At 43.8% G+C, this 20,188-nt stretch overlaps 1 protein-coding gene across 1 annotated transcript in view; it reads right to left on the bottom strand.

Annotated features, from left to right (window-relative positions):
* The window catches only part of LOC109874709 (cyclin-dependent kinase 18-like), a 56,910-nt gene that overhangs the window by 13,980 nt on the left and 22,742 nt on the right, over positions 1-20,188 (bottom strand). The window contains exons 2-6 of the mRNA XM_031818153.1: positions 19,024-19,159; positions 7,877-8,025; positions 6,120-6,266; positions 4,329-4,385; positions 352-466 (exon numbers count right to left, since the gene is read on the bottom strand). Coding sequence (XP_031674013.1) covers positions 352-466; positions 4,329-4,385; positions 6,120-6,266; positions 7,877-8,025; positions 19,024-19,132 — 577 coding nt within the window. The 5' untranslated portion in view covers positions 19,133-19,159. The remainder of the gene's footprint in view (positions 1-351; positions 467-4,328; positions 4,386-6,119; positions 6,267-7,876; positions 8,026-19,023; positions 19,160-20,188) is intronic.

The raw sequence follows: 20,188 nt of genomic DNA, 5'->3' as shown, positions 1-20,188 counted from the left end.
GGAATTGTTAGTTAGATTACTTGTTCGTTATTACTGCATTGTCGGAACTAGAAGCACAAGCATTTCGCTACACTCGCATTAACATCTGCTAACCATGTGTATGTGACAAATAAAATTTGATTTGATTTGGCTGTGGATAAAACTAACCTAGCTATCTTCGTCCATATTGTGTGTCCACCTCTGTCATGTTTCCGAGGGGATTATTTTTAAGCACCCACTCGTGATTTGTTGGGGGAGTTGTCTGTGTGAAGAGAGTCCTCCAAATCCAACCTCATTCCCAGACCTACCACTGTAGCTCTAGGCCTGGGCATTTCCGAGACTATGGTTGTATAGGGTGCTGTGTGTTTTTACCTTCCCTGATAGCTGTACAGGGCGCTCCCTCCTCGTGCTCTAACCTAATCTCTTTCAGCGCCACCAGGTTTTCCGTCAGTTTGCTCCGCCCCTTAAACACCGTGGCATATGTCCCCTACACAGGAACAGGAAGTAATTGAAACAGGAAATAGGAAACGGGAATAATTAGTTAATCACATCAGTTTTTTTACATATACAATGTTCATCACTTTATGGCCATGCCAAATGTCTAACCCTGACTACTGAGCCTAACCCATAACCTTATCCCTAACACTAACCCTACCCCATAGCATTAAACCTAACCCTACCCTACCCTACCCCATAACCTTAACCCTACCCCATAGTGGCCCCAGTCTACCTGGCCATGCTGCTGCTCCAGTTTCAACTTCCACCTGACTGTGCTGCTGCTCTAGTTTCAACTGTTCTGCCTTATTATTATTCGACCATGCTGGTCATTTATGAACATTGAACATCTTGACCATGTTCTGTTATAATCTCCACCCGGCACAGCCAGAAGAGGACTGGCCACCCCACATAGCCTGGTTCCTCTCTAGGTTTCTTCCTAGGTATTGGCCTTTCTAGGGAGTTTTTCCTAGCCACCGTGCTTCTACACCTGCACTGCTTGCTGTTTGGGGTTTTAGGCTGGGTTTCTGTACAGCACTTTGAGATATCAGCTGATGTACGAAGGGCTATATAAATAAATTTGATTTGATTTGATAACCTTATCACTACCCCATAACCCTACCCCATAACATTAACCCTACCCCATAACATTAACCCTACCCCGTAACCTTAACCCTACCCCGTAACCTTAACCCTACCCCGTAACCTTAACCCTACCCCGTAACCTTAACCCTACCCCGTAACCTTAACCCTACCCCGTAACCTTATCCCTACCCCATAACCTTATCCCTAACACGAACCCTACCCCATAACCTTATCCCTAACACGAACCCTACCCCATAACATTACCCCTAACCCTACCCCATAACCTTATCACTAACCCTACCCCATAACCTTATCACTAACACTAACCTTATCCCTAACACTAACCATACCCCATAACCTTATCCCTAACACTATCCATACCCCATAACCTTATCACTAACCCTACCCCATAACCTTATCACTAACCCTACCCCATAACCTTATCCCTAACACAAACCATACCCCATAACCTTAGCCCTAACACTAACCATACCCCATAACCTTAGCCCTAACACTAACCATACCCCATAACCTTAGCCCTAACACTAACCATACCCCATAACCTTAGCCCTAACACTAACCATACCCCATAACCTTAGCCCTAACACTAACCATACCCCATAACCTTAGCCCTAACACTAACCATACCCCATAACCTTAGCCCTAACACTAACCATACCCCATAACCTTAGCCCTAACACTAACCATACCCCATAACCTTAGCCCTAACACTAACCATACCCCATAACCTTAGCCCTAACACTAACCATACCCCATAACCTTAGCCCTAACCCTACCCCATAACCTTAGCCCTAACCCTACCCCATAACCTTAGCCCTAACCCTACCCCATAACCTTAGCCCTAACACTAACCCATAACCTTAGCCCTAACCCTACACCATAACCTTAGCCCTAACCCTATCCCTTAGCCCTAACCCTACCCCATAACCTTAGCCCTAACCCTACCCCATAACCTTAGCCCTAACACAAACCCTACCCCATAACCTTAGCCCTAACTTATAAAGAAGGTTTGTTTGGCTACCAGGTATCTTTTGTCATTGCTGTCTCTTTTTTTGAAACACTGGCTTGTCTCATGGCAGGATGTAAGGTATTTTAAACATGAGCACCTTGTTATGTAGATGAGCAGTCATAGTTGACCAGACACTAGTTCTGTGTGTTTACAGTAAACTAACCCCCGCCCCCTCGACCTAGACTGCATGCCATTCCAGAACACTGCTCCCACCCTGCTGTCTTCCATGTTCACTCCTCCACAGATCTGGCAGGACTGCATAGGTTTCAATATGACGCAATATGAAGGAAACTAAATACAGGGATTGCTTACACCTATCCAGCTATTGTGAAACGGAGTGACTGAGGACAGGTGGAAGGGGACAACTTTCTTTTTTTTCTATTTTTTTTGTAGAATTTTTTACCCCTTTTTCTCCCCAATTTCATGGTATCCAATTGTTGTAGTAGCTACTATCTTGTCTCATCGCTACAACTCCCGTACGGGCTCGGGAGAGACGAAGGTTGAAAGTCATGCGTCCTCCGATACACAACCCAACCAGCCGCACTGCTTCTCTTAACACAGCGCGCATCCAACCCGGAAGCCAGCCGCACCAATGTGTCGGAGGATACACCGTGCACCTGGCAACCTTGGTTAGCGCGCACTGCGCCCGGCCCGCCACAGGAGTCGCTGTTGCGCGATGAGACAAGGACATCCCTACCGACCAAGCCCTCCCTAACCCGGACGACGCTAGGCCAATTGTGCGTCGCCCCACGGACCTCCCGGTCGCGGCCAGTTACGACAGAGCCTGGGCGTGAACCCAGGGACTCTGATGGCACAGCTGGCGCTGCAGTACAGCACCCTTAACCACTGCGCCACCCGGGAGGCCCAGGGGACAACTTTCTGTTATGAGATGTAGCCCAGTTGTTGACCCTAATGACTGAGCATGACTAGGACAGATGTAGCCCAGTTGTTGACCCTAATGACTGAGCATGACTAGGACAGATGTAGCCTATTTAGTCTGACTGCTCCTCTGCACTAACAGTAACTCAGGGTTCATGAGTACAGTCTGAGACAACAGATAAGTAGCCACTGTGTGTGAGACTACACACACCAGTTCTATAAATCAATCGAATATTGCTCTGTAGAACTAGGTATGCAGTAGGGGAGACCGGGGTTGGTTGTCACACGTTTTACTCTCGTGTAGTTCTCAGCACCAGTATATCTTACAACTCTTTTCAACATTATAGAAAGAAAGGCCTTGGGTTGAAATGGGGACCATTTTTATCCTCATTTTATTCCAACATGGAGTTATAAGCAATCAAACACACTCTGTACACTTGTGACAACCAGTGTGTAGTTGGTTGTCACAGTGTTTGTTAGTAGCTTACTCCTTTTGGAACAGGAAAAGAAGCACTATAGCATACATAGTCTTAGAAATAGCCAAGCCTTCCTTTGATCAAACAAAATTCTGCATTTTATGACTTGAGAACAACATATGACATTTTGAGTAGGTTTGTGTGGGTGTGTGTCAGAAACTATGTGTGCGGCAACAAACCCAGATGGAGCAGATTCCTCTGCCCAACGGATGTATACATGATGCATCGGGAAGATGCCGTTTAGACATCGTTTGCAAATTGGCAAGACGTCTCCGATGTATTTAGAATATCTACATTCTAAATTCTACATTGTTTATACGTCGGCCAGGCATCAACATTCTTTCCTGGTGTCTCGGTGACGTCTTTCCTCTGTGTAAACGCTCTCCACACTACATATTCCCAAGACATTTTGATATGTCGGCCAAAAGTGTTTGTGTTTACTGGTAAGGGAGGTCTTTATAGCAACAGCACAAAAGAGCTTGGGATTTATTGTATACTGGCAGTGGCAATGTCCCCAATTAATATATGGTTATAATGGAGTTGATAGGGACAACCATGTGACAATTCCCCCCCAATGCTAATTACCACATGGCTTGACCTAGCAACTTAGAAATAGGTTTGGGATGGAGTCTTTTTGCTTTTCAACAAACATCATTTCATAGTTCTAAAGATTTATAAAGAACTTTATTTTATGAAATACACAAATTCCTCATCTCATGGGTTAAATAGAAGGTGAAAATCCACACACTGAATAGCTACACTGGGAATACCCACACCTTTTAGTTTCAACGATTCTCATTTCTTTGTATCCTGCACCTATTAAAACAGCTGGATGTGTGCCTTAAACTGCAGCTGAAAGCACGTAACCATAGCGACATTCTTACCTCTCCCAGTTTCCCCAGTTTCACGTACGTCTCCAGCTTTCCAAAGCCAATGTCAGACTGTCAGAAAAATACACAAGGTAGCATAAAGTTATGCAACACCCAATTCCCCCTTTGTGAGAAAATAATTGCCCCCTTACGCTCAATAGCTGTTTGTGCCAAATTCTTGCCCACTCTTGCTTGCAGAACTGCTGTAGATCAGCAACATTTGTGAGTTTTCAAGCATAAGCTGCTCATTTCAAGTCCTGCCACAACATCTCAACATCTCAATTGGGATTAGGTCTGGACTTTGACAGATGGCCTGACATTCTCTTGTAGAATTCTCTGATACAGAGCAGAATTCATGGTTCCTTATATTAAGGAAAGTCGTCCAGGTCCTGAGGCAGCAAAGCATCCCCAAACCATCATACTACCACCACTACGCTTGAATGCTGGTATGAGGGTTTTACTGTAGAATTCAGTGTTTGGTTCTCGCCAGGCATAATGGGACCCATGTCGTCCAAAAAGTTGACTCAAGTTTGCCAAAAAGCACCTGGAAGCATCTGGATGATCAAGACTCTGACAATGTTTTCAAGACTCTGTTTTATGGACAGATTATTCAAACGTATAACTTTTTGGATGCCATGGGTCCCATTATGCCTGGTGAAAACCAAAACACTGCATTCCACAGGAAGAACCTCATACCAACAGTCAAGCATGTTGGTCATATGATAGTTTGGGGATGCTTTGCTGCCTCAGGACCAAGACGATCCAAAAGACACAATCAAGTCTACATGAAAATGGCTAAAAAGCAACACATTTTAAGTTTTGGAATGGCCTAGTCAAAATCCAGGCCTAATCCCAATTGAGATGTTGTGGGAGGACTTGAAATGAGCAGTTCATGATTAAAACCCCACAAATGTCACTAGTTAAAGCAGTTCTGCATGGGAGAGTGGGACAAAATCCCTCCACAGCGTCGTGAGAGACTGCTCAACAACTACAGGAAGTGTTTGGTTGCAGTCATTGCAGCTAAAGGTGGCACAACCAGTTATTGAGTGTAAGGGGGCAATTACTTTTTCACACAGGGGAATTGGGTGTTGCATAACTTTGTTTATCAATTAAATGAAATAAATATGTCATTGTTGTGTTATTTGTTCACTCAGGTTACTTTAATCTAATATTAGGTTTGGGTTGAAGCTCTAACATTCAGTATAAAAAAAACATGTAAAATCTGAGAAATGTATAAAGGGGAAAATACTTTTTCATGGCATTGTATGTAAGGTTATGACCATATGGTTTAGGGATCATGGTGTTGGGTACAGGGGGTAGTCTACTGACCAGTAAAGCCCGCTGGGACATGCGGCTGAGGGGTTTGATTTAGGGTATTAGGGTATGCGTGTATTAGGGTACTGCAGTATGGGTGTAAAGGGGTACAGGGTACTGAACAGTGATGACTGTCATGACGTGTTTGAGTGGCTTGATTTAGGATGGGTATGGGTGTATTGCGGTATGGGTATATAGGGGTTTGAGGTATGTGATACTAACCAGTGACGCTTGTAGTGACATGCAGCTGAGGGGTTTGGGTTAGGGTATTGTGGTATTAGAGCAGTTGTTCCCAACAAGGGGTACTAGGACCAGTTGGGGTACTTGGTCTATCCACAAGGGGTACTTGAAGACTCATGAGACCACAGGCCTACTGGTAAAATTCAAATGAGGGGGTTCTTCAGGGGTACTCCAGGCAGAGCAAAAATCACTTGGTAGTACAGTAACTGAAAAAGATTGGGAACAACTGTATTAGGGTATAGGGGTACTAACCAGTGAAGCCCGTCGGGACATGCGGCTGAGGGGTTTGCAGGGAGGAGAGTTTTTCTCATTCTCCATTTCTCTCTGCATCTGCAGCTTTTTGAGGATCTCTGGAGGCAGGCGGATGTCCATGGGCAGAGACATACGCTTACTCACATCCTGCAGAGAATCAATCAGTCATCGATATGCAACACTCACACAATCATTATTTGTGCAAATACACACATCATAAATGGGCAATATTCTCACATGACACATTGGACCAGAACAGGTTTATTGTTGTTATTGTTATTATTTATTCCTCCATCCACCACCCTCTTTGGAGGACTTTGTTTTACTAAAATAAATGCGTTTTATTTTTTATTTTATTTTTATTTTTACATACATTATTCATAACTTTCACATACATGGTACTTCTATACACAGTATTACATGACACACAATATAGTTTGATCTACACATTAAATGGTATATGGTATTTTCGGTCCTAACTATTACAGATCATGTGCTGTTAATCCAACCCCGCCTATCTCCGTAGCCCACCCCGCCTATCTCCGTAGCCCACCCCGCCTATCTCCGTAGCCCACCCCGCCTATCTCCGTAGCCCACCCCGCCTATCTCCGTAGCCCACCCCGCCTATCTCCGTAGCCCACCCAGCCTATCTCCGTAGCCCACCCAGCCTATCTCCGTAGCCCACCCCGCCTATCTCCGTAGCCCATCCTTTCTCAATTTCCATGTGCCATATATTTTTCAACTGTGCTTCTGAACTCTGAACATTTCTAATCTCATAGTATCCAAAGAGTATTGCTAACAGTATTATTATGTAATGCTAAATGATTGACTGACTTTCCAAATGGCCAACAATGCTATTTGCAGGGTTAGTTTTAGGTTAATGTTGTGATCGGTTTTTACAGTGTAAAGGTAAGGAGTGATTGTGTCTACTTAAAGCTAGGGATGATTAGACGATCATTAGTTTGAGAAAGTCATCTTCTGTTTGTGTTTCTATTCTGTCTGTGGTTCTGAATGCAGACCTGTCTTAATGTAGGACAAGACGAATCAATCCTCTTCTGTTAATCTGTTCTTCCACCCTATGACACAGTTTCTCCTGTGAGTGACTATCTATCTCACACTTCCCCCTCTGCACCACACTTCTGGAACTGTCTGAAATAAGGTGTTTGTGTGTATGTGAATTTCCCCAGGGTGTGTGTGTGTGTGTGTGTGCATGCACAAACACGTGTTTGTGACTGTCGCTCTTTGCAGTTATTTTTGTTGAAAAGTAAGATGGCTGAATTTTCGAACTAAAGGTGTCTGGCCCGGCGGGTTATGTGGAAAAGAAAGAACATTCAGACGATGGCTTGTAATTCCCTGTGGGCTGTGTAGCAGCTGCTGCTGCTCTGAGGCTGAGAGGAAGTTATGACCACTCTGTTTTGAGAGGGAGGAGAGGAACCCAGTCAGTAGCTCTTATATTATAAAGGTGTAATAACTGGTTTTGTAAATGAATGTCTTATGTATACCCCCTTCAAGTAAGGTTTGACCTACATTTGTACAGGAGGCTACATTTGTACAGGAGGCTACATTTGTACAGGAGGCTACATTTGTACAGGAGGCTACACTTGCTTTAGTGTCCCTCTCAGTATAGCAGTTCCTCTCGGATTGGAACCACTTTGATGTTGTGAGCTAGACTATACTAATTGGCATGTCAATGTGAACTTTATCATTTCTAAACATTCCTATTTCTCCTTCTCCCCAACTCTCCCTCCCTGTCTCACCACCATAGAGAAGTGTCGGTGGGGTGCTTTGCTGCGGTACTGGAGCTGGGAGGGGGACTGTGCTCCGGGCGTGGCTGGCTCAGGGCTCACTGGACTGGGACTGGCCTCAGGGTGCAGCGACGGCAGGGTCAGGCTGTCTGGAGTCAGTGCTGCAGGTCAGACGGAGAGAGAGAACGCACTCTTTAGAGTTATGGAAAACATTTAACACACAGATGCTGAGAAATTCTCCACATTGTAGCCTTAAACACACACGGACAGGCTTGCTTGAACATCCTCTCTTCAGTGTTGTACACAGCAGATTGAGTGGACAATTACACTTTACAAATAAAAAAGACACAGCACTCATTCAGACACTACACAAGGCTGCATCAGCTACAGTGTGGAAATATGTGCATGTGTTTACAGTCCTCTGAACAGCTTGTGTTTCAGCCTTGGTTTGATCCTGTGTGTGAATGGGTTGTTGGTCTAGCTGCTGTTGGATGTGTTTGGAGTGGATATGTCTGTTCCATCGCATCGACTGACACCTCTGTGTATGTGTGTGTGCACATGCGTATGTGTGTTCAGCCCGCTGCCTCTCGGGGTGTTTGATGTAGACTGCGGTGAGCTCTTTAACTCCGTGTTTCCATGGGGACACTGATTGTTAACAAAAGCGTGTGAGCATGTGGCTAAACGGAGGGAGATCTCCTCTCTCTCTCTCAGAAGGCAAAGACATCAACTCAATGACTATTCAACGTCATTTCATTGAAATGAAGTGATAACAGCAAATCAAATCAATGTGTCACATGCGCTGAATACAACAGGTGTAGACCTTACAGTGAAATGCTTACTTACAAGCCCTTAACCAACAATGCACTTAAGAAAAAGTGTTAAGTTAAAAAATAAGTTAAAAATAACAATCAAAGAGCAGCAGTAAAATAACAGTAGCCAGGCTATATAGAGGGGGTACCGGTACAGAGTCAATGTGGAGGCTATATACAGGGGGTACTGGTACAGAGTCAGTGTGGAGGCTATATAGAGGGGGTACCGGTACAGAGTCAATGTGGAGGCTATATACAGGGGGTACCGGTACACAGTCAGTGTGGAGGCTATATACAGGGGGTACCGGTACAGAGTCAGTGTGGAGGCTATATACAGGGGGTACCAGTACAGAGTCAGTGTGGAGGCTATATAGAGGGGGTACCGGTACAGAGTCAGTGTGGAGGCTATATACAGGGGGTACTGGTACAGAGTCAATGTGGAGGCTATATACAGGGGGTACCGGTACAGAGTCAGTGTGGAGGCTATATACAGGGGGTACCGGTACAGAGTCAATGTGGAGGCTATATACAGGGGGTACTGGTACAGAGTCAGTGTGGAGGCTATATACAGGGGGTACCGGTACAGAGTCAATGTGGAGGCTATATACAGGGGGTACTGGTACAGAGTCAGTGTGGAGGCTATATACAGGGGGTACCGGTACAGAGTCAATGTGGAGGCTATATACAGGGGGTACTGGTACAGAGTCAATGTGGAGGCTATATACAGGGGGTACTGGTACAGAGTCAATGTGGAGGCTATATACAGGGGGTACTGGTACACAGTCAGTGTGGAGGCTATATACAGGGGGTACTGGTACAGAGTCAATGTGGAGGCTATATACAGGGGGTACCAGTACAGAGTCAATGTGGAGGCTATATACAGGGGGTACCGGTACAGAGTCAGTGTGGAGGCTATATACAGGGGGTACCGGTACAGAGTCAGTGTGGAGGCTATATACAGGGGGTACCGGTACACAGTCAGTGTGGAGGCTATATACAGGGGGTACCGGTACAGAGTCAATGTGGAGGCTATATACAGGGGGTACCGGTACAGAGTCAGTGTGGAGGCTATATACAGGGGGTACTGGTACAGAGTCAGTGTGGAGGCTATATACAGGGGGTACCGGTACAGAGTCAATGTGGAGGCTATATACAGGGGGTACCGGTACACAGTCAGTGTGGAGGCTATATACAGGGGGTACTGGTACAGAGTGTTGTCCTACACAGTGTGTGCTCAGTGAGCTCTCGCTCTAGTTTCAACTGTTCTGCCTTATTATTATTCGACCATGCTGGTCATTTATGAACATTGAACATCTTGACCATGTTCTGTTATAATCTCCACCCGGCACAGCCAGAAGAGGACTGGCCACCCCACATAGCCTGGTTCCTCTCTAGGTTTCTTCCTAGGTATTGGCCTTTCTAGGGAGTTTTTCCTAGCCACCGTGCTTCTCCACCTGCATTGCTTGCTGTTTGGGGTTTTAGGCTGGGTTTCTGTACAGCACTTTGAGATATCAGCTGATGTACGAAGGGCTATATAAATAAATTTGATTTGATTTGTCTGTATCCTTCTCTGTCTACTTATTCTCTCTGACAGATACAGTATCACAGCCTGTTATTAGTGGAAATTAAAAAGCCCTGGCTACTCCTACATACACAGAGACTCACACAGAGACCATTTTTGGGTGTACATCCATGCAGGTGATGATGTAGATTTAGATGTTAGATTTGAGTTGAGCTACAAGTTAGGAGGCAAGTAGCTCTCAGTGTTTAGAAAAATAAGGTGACAAAAACAGATGTGACAAAAGAGCGATAGAGAGATCAACGAAGGAGAGAGAGGGGGATTTGGATGGAATGAAGTGGCAATAGATGAATGGTTCTACGTTTGATTAATATTCCTGCTGTGAGTGGGCACAGAGAGAGAGAGAGAGAAAGGGAGCCTGTTTGGCTCATTTAAATATCACAGTTACAGCAACCTTTTGATCTGTCTGCTCTTAATTGGGGCCAGGTCAGGTGAGACATGCACACACACAATGTTGTAGTCCGATCCTGTCTGAGATGGGAGATGTATATCTATAGAAGTGAATGATGAAGTAAAGGGCAGGCTCTCACATGGCAAGTTAGGAAACACAATCATTGGAGAAGTGGACAAAGACATGAAGGGCTCTATTTCTGGCTGGCGTTAAGGCAGCTTTCGTGTCAAACGTATGTTAGTTTGCAATTTCGTCATGTCAATTTCGTCATCATGTCTTATATCATTTTCCAGCCATAATGCCATGTTCGGCAATTCGCCTGTCTTATATCAGCTCGCTTGCGCTCAGATGGGAAGCCCACATGATTTTAGCCATGTAGGTCCCGTTTTGGATGTAATTAAAAAACCCTCCATGATGTAGGCTACGTGTCCATGCCCATCATGAAACGAGAGATGAGTACCTCTGAATACCGGGGAACCTCGTATTTAGAAGTTATCTGAAAACTGTAACCTGTTTTCCATTTCAAACAGCAATGCGTGTCTTTTTATCCTGTCGATTAAATCATTCCATTTGACATGTATTTGCTTGTTTTTGAGGTTAATTTGATTACAACCTGTCTTATTGGGGCGGCAGGTATCCTAGTGGGTAGAGCATTGGACTAGTAACTGAAAGGTTGCTAGATTGAATCCCTGAGCTGACAAGGTAAATATCTGTCATTCTGCCTCTGAACAAGGCAGTTAACCCACTGTTCCTAGGCTGTCATTGAAAATAAGAATTTGTTCTTAACTGACTAGTTAAATATATATTAAATAGTATGATTCACCTTCCTGGTTTTATGGTGACAACGTTGGATGCGTTGTATACATTCACACATTCTGGAGATGTGTGAATGTGTAGGATTATCTTCATAAATGCTGTTCATACTGTTCTGGTTAGTGTTTATTGGCTTATTTCACTGTAGAGCCTCTAGTCCTGCTCACTATACCTTATCCAACCTATTAGTTCCACCAGCCACACATGTGATGACATCTCCTGGTTTCAATTATGTTTCGAGAGACAATATCTCTCTCATCATCACTCAATACCTAGGTTTACCTCCACTGTATTCACATCCTACCATACCTTTGTCTGTACATTATACCGTGAAGCTATTTTATCGCCCCCAGAAACCTCCTTTTACTCTCTGTTCCAGACGTTCTAGACGACCAATTCTTATTGCTTTTAGCCGTACCCTTATCCTACTCCTCCTCTGTTCCTCTGGTGATGTAGAGGTGAATCCAGGCCCTGCAGTGCCTAGCTCCACTCCTATTCCCCAGGCGCTCTCTTTTGACGACTTCTGTAACCGTAATAGCCTTGGTTTCATGCATGTTAACATTAGAAGCCTCCTCCCTAAGTTTATTTTATTCACTGATTTAGCACACTCTGCCAACCCGGATGTTCTAGCTGTGTCTGAATCCTGGTTTAGGAAGACCACCAAAAATTCTGAAATTTTCATCCCAAACTACAACATTTTCAGACAAGATAGAACTGCCAAAGGAGGCGGTGTTGCAATCTACTGCAAAGATAGAACTCTGCAGGCTGTCCTACTATCCAGGTCTGTACCCAAACAATTTGAACTTCTACTTTTAAAAATCCACCTCTCTAAAAACAAGTCTCACCGTTGCCGCCTGCTATAGACCAACCTCTGCCCCCAGCTGTGCTCTGGACACCATATGTGAACTGATTGCTCCCCATCTATCTTCAGAGCTCGTGCTGCTAGGCAACCTAAACTGGAACATGCTTAACACTCCAGCCATCCTACAATCTAAGCTTAATGCCCTCAATCTCACACAAATGATCAATGAACCTACCAGGTACCTCCCCAAAGCCTTAAACACGGGCACCCTCATAGATATCATCCTAACCAACTTCCCCTCTAAATACACCTCTGCTGTCTTCAACCAAGATCTCAGCGATCACTGCCTCATTGCCTCCATCCGTAATGGGTCAGCGGTCAAACGACCTCCACTCATCACTGTCAAACGCTCCCTGAAACACTTCAGCGAGCAGGCCTTTCTAATCGACCTGGCCGGGGTATCCTGGAAGGATATTGATCTCATCCCGTCAGTAGAGGATGCCTGGTTGTTATTTTTTTATTTTAAAAAAAATATATTAAATGCCTTCCTAACCATCTTTTGGCCCTGTCCGGGGGTGTCCTCGGATGGGGCCACAGTGTCTCCTGACCCCTCCTGTCTCAGCCTCCAGTATTTATGCTGCAGTAGTTTGTGTCGGGGGGCTAGGGTCAGTTTGTTATATCTGGAGTACTTCTCCTGTCCTATTCGGTGTCCTGTGTGAATCTAAGTGTGCGTTCTCTAATTCTCTCCTTCTCTCCTTCTCTCTTTCTTTCTCTCTCTCGGAGGACCTAAGCCCTAGGACCATGCCCCAGGACTACCTGACATGATGACTCCTTGCTGTCCCCAGTCCACCTGGCCGTGCTGCTGCTCCAGTTTCAACTGTTCTGCCTTATTATTATTCGACCATGCTGGTCATTTATGAACATTTGAACATCTTGGCCATGTTCTGTTATAATCTCCACCCGGCACAGCCAGAAGAGGACTGTCCACCCCACATAGCCTGGTTCCTCTCTAGGTTTCTTCCTAGGTTTTGGCCTTTCTAGGGAGTTTTTCCTAGCCACCGTGCTTCTACACCTGCATTGCTTGCTGTTTGGGGTTTTAGGCTGGGTTTCTGTACAGCACTTTGAGATATCAGCTGATGTACGAAGGGCTATATAAATAAATTTGATTTGAAGAAATGTAGAACCAGGAACAGATATATCCCTTGGTTCTCCCCAGACCTGACTACCCTTAACCAACACAAAAACATCCTATGGCGTTCTGCATTAGCATCGAACAGCCCCCGTGATATGCAGCTGTTCAGGGAAGCTAGAAACCATTATACACAGGCAGTTAGTTTTGCAGGAAGCAAATTTCTAACTCAAAAAAGTTCTGGGACACTGTAAAGTCCATGGAGAATAAGAACACCTCCTCCCAGTTGCCCACTGCACTGAAGATAGGAAATACTGTCACACTGATAAATCCACTATAATTGAGAATTTCAATAAGCATTTTTCTACGGCTGGCCATGCTTTCCACCTGGCTACTCCTACCCCGGTCAACAGCACTGCACCCCCCACAGCAACTCGCCCAAGCCTTCCCCATTTCTCCTTCTCCCAAATCCAGTCAGCTGATGTTCTGAAAGAGCTGCAAAATCTGGACCCCTACAAATCAGCCGGGCTAGACAATCTGGACCCCTTCTTTCTAAAATTATCTGCCGAAATTGTTGCCACCCCTATTACTAGCCTATTCAACCTCTCTTTCATGTCGTCTGAGATTCCCAAAGATTGGAAAGCAGCTGCGGTCATCCCCCTCTTCTAAGGTCTTCGAAAGCCAAGTCAACAAACAGATTACCGACCATTTCGAATCTCACCATACCTTCTCTGCTATGCAATCTGGTTTCAGAGCTGGTCATGGGTGCACCTCAGCCACGCTCAAGGTCCTAAATGATATCTTAACCGCCATCGATAAGAAACATTACTGTGCAGCCGTATTCATTGATCTGGCCAAGGCTTTCGACTCTGTCAATCACCACATCCTCATCGGCAGACTCGACAGCCTTGGTTTCTCAAATGATTGCCTTGCCTGGTTCACCAACTACTTCTCTGATAGAGTTCAGTGTGTCAAATCGGAGGGTCTGCTGTCTGGACCTCTGGCAGTCTCTATGGGGGTGCCACAGGGTTCAATTCTTGGACCGACTCTCTTCTCTGTATACATCAATGATGTCGCTCTTGCTGCTGGTGAGTCTCTGATCCACCTCTACGCAGACGACACCATTCTGTATACTTCTGGCCCTTCTTTGGACACTGTGTTACCAACCCTCCAGGCAAGCTTCAATGCCATACAACTCTCCTTCCGTGGCCTCCAATTGCTCTTAAATACAAGTAAAACTAAATGCATGCTCTTCAACTGATCGCTGCCTGCACCTGCCCGCCTGTCCAACATTACTACTCTGGACGGCTCTGACTTAGAATACGTGGACCACTACAAATACCTAGGTGTCTGGTTAGACTGTAAACTCTCCTTCCAGACCCACATCAAACATCTCCAATCCAAAGTTAAATCTAGAATTGGCTTCCTATTTCGCAACAAAGCATCCTTCACTCATGCTGCCAAACATATCCTTGTAAAACTGACCATACTACCAATCCTCGACTTCGGCGATGTCATTTACAAAATAGCCTCCAATACCCTACTCAACAAATTGGATGCAGTGCCATTTCTACTTTGCACATTCTTCCACTGCAAATCTACCATTCCAGTGTTTTACTTGCTATATTGTATTTACTTTGCCACCATGGCCTTTTTATGCATTTACCTCCCTTATCTCACCTCATTTGCTCACATCGTGTATAGACTGTTTCTACTGTATTATTGACTGTATGTTTGTTTTACTCCATGTGTAACTCTGTGTCGTTGTATGTGTCAAACTCCTTTTCTTTATCTTGGCCAGGTCGCAATTGTAAATGAGAACTTGTTCTCAACTTGCCTATCTGGTTAAATAAAGGTGAAATAAATAAAAAAATATTCAAAAATAAAACTGGAAGCTGGTTGAGAGAATGCCAAGAGTGTGCAAAGCTGTCATCAAGGCAAAGGGTGGCTACTTTGAAGAATCTCACATATATTTTGATTTAACATTTTTTTGGTTAATACATAATTCCATATGTGTTATTTCATAGTTTTGATGTCTTCACTATTATTCTACAATATAGAAAATGGTAAAAATAAAGAAAACCCCTGGAATGAGTAGGTTTGTTCAAACTTTTGACTGGTGCTGCATATTGGATCTTTTTCCAGCTACTGTGAACAGTTTGGATGTGTGTAAAAAACCTCCATAGTCTGCTGTGTTTTATTATTAATATTATAGAATTATGCGCCAATGCCAGCAAGTGCACTGAAAAATGTAATAGTGAAAATAGCTACAAATATTTTGGACTCACCCCTGGACCTATAGTGCTACCGCCTGTGCTTAGATTTACTATTGCATTAGGTTTGTTAAAATGGAGCCTTTAGATTTACCACTGCATTAGGTTTGTTAAAATGGAGCCCTTAGATTTAACACTGCATTAGGTTTGTTAAAATGGAGCCCTTCGATTTAACACTGCATTAGGTTTGTTCAAATGGAGCCCTTAGATTTACTATTGCATTAGGTTTGTTAAAATGGAGCCCTTAGATTTACTATTGCATTAGGTTTGTTAAAATGGAGCCTGAACTGTCTGCTGACTTTAGGTTCCTCACTACATGTGATTTCTAATGAAACTTATGGTTGTAGGCTACTAATACGTTTCTACAGAGTTGTAGGCTACTAATACGTTTCTACGGCGTTGTAGGCTACTAATATGTTTCTACAGAGTTGTAGGCTACTAATATGTTTCTACAGCGTTGTAGGCTACTAATATGTTTCTACAGAGTTGTAGGCTACTAATACGTTTCTACGGCGTTGTAGGCTACTAATATGTTTCTACAGAGTTGTAGGCTACTAATATGTTTCTACAGCGTTGTAGGCTACTAATATGTTTCTACAGCGTTGTAGGCTACTAATAGGTTTCTACAGCGTTGTAGGCTACTAATAGGTTTCTACAGCGTTGTAGGCTACTAATATGTTTCTACAGAGTTGTAGGCTACTAATATGTTTCTACAGCGTTGTAGGCTACTAATATGTTTCTACAGAGTTGTAGGCTACTAATACGTTTCTACGGCGTTGTAGGCTACTAATATGTTTCTACAGAGTTGTAGGCTACTAATATGTTTCTACAGCGTTGTAGGCTACTAATATGTTTCTACAGCGTTGTAGGCTACTAATAGGTTTCTACAGCGTTGTAGGCTACTAATAGGTTTCTACAGCGTTGTAGGCTACTAATAGGTTTCTACAGCGTTGTAGGCTACTAATAGGTTTCTACAGCGTTGTAGGCTACTAATAGGTTTCTACAGCGTTGTAGGCTACTAATAGGTTTCTACAGCGTTGTAGGCTACTAATAGGTTTCTACAGAGTTGTAGGCTACTAATAGGTTTCTACATCCATTCTTCTCTGGCTGGCTCTGTTAAAAGTTAGTATGACAGTGATTGATGTAATCATCTGAACTGATTTGATTAGATTTATCTTTCCATCAGTACACTTGTTAGAATATCAAAAATTATGATTTAATTGAGAAGCTGCACTGGATATTAACTAGGTATTAGATCGACTTAAAGATTAGACTGGCAGTGGCAGGCGGGTGGCCTCCCTGGTACACACACACACACACACACACACACACACACACACACACACACACACACACACACACACACACACACACACACACACACACACACACACACACACACACACACACACACACACACAGCTAGCCCTGCAGTAGTGGAGTGGTAATTGTGTTAGGCTTGTGTGCTAATCCAAACTGATTTGGGATGTCTCATTAGGTTAGCTGTAACACTGTAGATGTGCGGTGTGTGTGTGCATGTCTGAGATTGTTAGCCTGTGGGATATGATCCTGAATTAATCAGCCTAATTCAGGTGTGACTGACTTTTCTTTGTCATTTTAAGTTTGATGTAGCTGCTTACCAGCTGAGAAGGGCTACTGAAGGGGATATTATGTTGATAAAACTTCCCTAACGAACGTAGATGGTAATTCTGATCTGCGAGCTGATTGTGTTATTCTCTTTTTTTGTAATAAATGTGACCACTGTAAAGACAGCTCCTCTGATGTGACCAACTTATTGTGTGTTATGGTATTTAAGTGTCAGGGAATTGAATTGAACTATATTTTAACATGAGAAAAAAACATTATTTGAAGGTCTGTTGCTGATGTATCCCAACCTCATTAGGAGTTGAAAGGGACATCCAGAGAATGTGGTTAATCCTGGGAAAAATGTGAGCCAAGTCTGTCTCCAAACATGGACAGACAGTTGGACAGCATTGCCCTGATTCAAATCAAGGATTACTTTGACATTTTTGTTCAGTTATTGTCTAAAATAGGCTGTGATGGAAGAAGGGGTTGTGAAGGGCAGAATGTCTGGATTGACAGAGAGCCTATTAACACTTCTATCACTCACTCACTCACTCAGACCTTGAGTTCTCTCTGCATCAGGGGGTACAGGATTCTCTGGGGTTAGATCAGACACAGCTGCTTCCCCCAGACAGCTGATGACGGCTGGCATCACACAACGCTACATTCCCATCCATCCAGACCTCTATTCTGAATCCCAGTGTGCTCCATGTTGTTCTTGTCTATAACTGTTCTGTAATCTTTCATGTACATGTATTTTATGTGGAACCCAGGAGTAGTAGCTGCTGCATATGTACCAGCTAATGGGGATCCTAATAAACTAAACGTCTGTACAAGGTTAGCTGCCTCAATAGTGAGAGAAGTAACTATGAGGTCAAGTGTTGCTGTGTCAAGTGTGCATGAGAAATGGTGAACAGCATGAGAAATGGTGAACAGCATGAGAAATGGTGAACAGCATGAGAAATGGTGAACAGCATGAGAAATGGTGAACAGCATGAGAAATGGTGAACAGCATGAGAAATGGTGAACAGCATGAGAAATGGTGAACAGCATGAGAAATGGTGAACAGCATGAACACCAAGAACACACTGTTTAAAAGGTTTTGAATTTCTTCTCAATTTGCTCTATTGGCATGACGTAAAAATGTACATTTTGCCAAAGCTCACTTTGGAGATAGATTTACAATATTGATATAATTAAAATAATAATAATCAATATTGTGAATATTGTTTTCTATCACTGCTGCAGGGCAGACTGGTGCTAGATTAGAGGATGGGTGTGACCCAGTAGACCACAGCGAGGGAGATTTGCTTGTATAAATGTGTCTTGAACCCTGCTAATCAGCCTCGGCTCCTTGCAGCCCCTATTACACTCTCACACCTCTCTTTCTCCTTCACATCTCCTCCATCTCTCCACTCAGAGCTTGTATAAATGTGTCTTAACCTCTTCTAACCCCCAGCCTTCCCTCAGCCCAGCCGGAAATCAGTGCTACTAATCAGGCTGTGGAGACTAAGTGGGGCTGGTACAGAGATGACTGGGCTGGTGGTTTGATTATAAACGGATCCAAGAATGGCCTGATCCATGAATGAATGGAGGGAGTAATGTAAGATCTGGGATCAGGACTTTGAGCTTCCTGTGTCTAAATATAGTCTCAATACGCTGTGAAAGGGACTGGTCATTCCTTAGCAACGCTCATAGCAGCAAGACCCACTGGAGACAAGGACAGGGGAGAGGATTGATGTGTCATTGGGCATTGTTGGGTAGAGTTAAAGGTCTTACCCTGAGTGTGTTGGATGTTGAGCTGGTTGATTTGCTCGGTGAACTCGTTCTCCTCTATGGTTTCGGTGCGAGGGACGGACAGAGAGAAACGTCGCTTAAAGTTCTTCATCTTGTTAATGTTGCAGAGGAGCAGTACCTGATGAAGAGAGCGCGAGACAGTCAGACAAGGCATACGTGTAGGGAAATGACTGGGTGTTGAACCCTGTTTTTCTGTATTACTCCAAGCCATGTTAGCCCACTGAGGTAAAGCCAAAGCATTAGCCCAGGGAGCTACAACAAGTTTTCAGAACCAAAGCAAAGTTACTCAAACAACACCATGTCCTTTACTCTTTGGTTGTAGAGTCCAACTCTACAACCACATTTATATTGTAACGACCCTGGGTTTATAAGCGCGGAAATCGACCCTGCTGCACGAGCATGCTTTTGCGGCACAGTCGATAGTGCGCCGGACCTCGGGCTCGAAGATCGAGGGTTCGAGACCTGCTCCCTGCTGTTTCATTACAATATAATTTCAACCACCACTAACCATAACCCCTTGGGTGAAAAAGAATAACAATTAGACTGTCTGAACAGAGGAAAGTCAATATGTAACTTCTTTGTTGTTATTACTCCTGATATCTCCAGGACTGGTAAGTATCATTTTTGTCTTCATCTGTTGTCTAGTACTGTCTTTTTGCTAGCTAGGGCCATCTACTTTAAAGGGAAACTTCACCACTAGACACTATTTGGGGGTGGGTCTACTTACATGATGATGAGGGTGTTTGACATAATTATGCACTAGAGGTTGACCGATTATGATTTTTCAACACCGATACCGATTATTGGAGGACAAACGAAGCCGATACTGATTAATCGGCCAATTTTTTAAATGTATTTGTAATAATGACAATTACAACAATACTGAATGAACACTTAATTTAACTTAATATAATACATCAATAAAATCAATTTAGCCTCAAATAAATAATGAAACATGTTCAATTTAGTTTAAATAATGCAAAAACAAAGTGGTGGAGAAGAAAGTAAAAGTGCAATATGTGCCATGTAAGAAAGCCAACGTTTAAGTTCCTTGCTCAGAACATGAGAACATATGAAAGTTGGTGGATCCTTTTTAACATGAGTCTTCAATACTCCCAGGTAAGAAGTTTTAGGTTGTAGTTATTAT

This window comes from Oncorhynchus kisutch, linkage group LG1 (assembly GCF_002021735.2).
Source record: "Oncorhynchus kisutch isolate 150728-3 linkage group LG1, Okis_V2, whole genome shotgun sequence".
Classification (NCBI taxonomy): domain Eukaryota; kingdom Metazoa; phylum Chordata; class Actinopteri; order Salmoniformes; family Salmonidae; genus Oncorhynchus; species Oncorhynchus kisutch.
The sequence above is the reverse complement of the archived record's forward strand: the minus strand, read 5'-3'. Positions and strand labels throughout refer to the sequence as shown.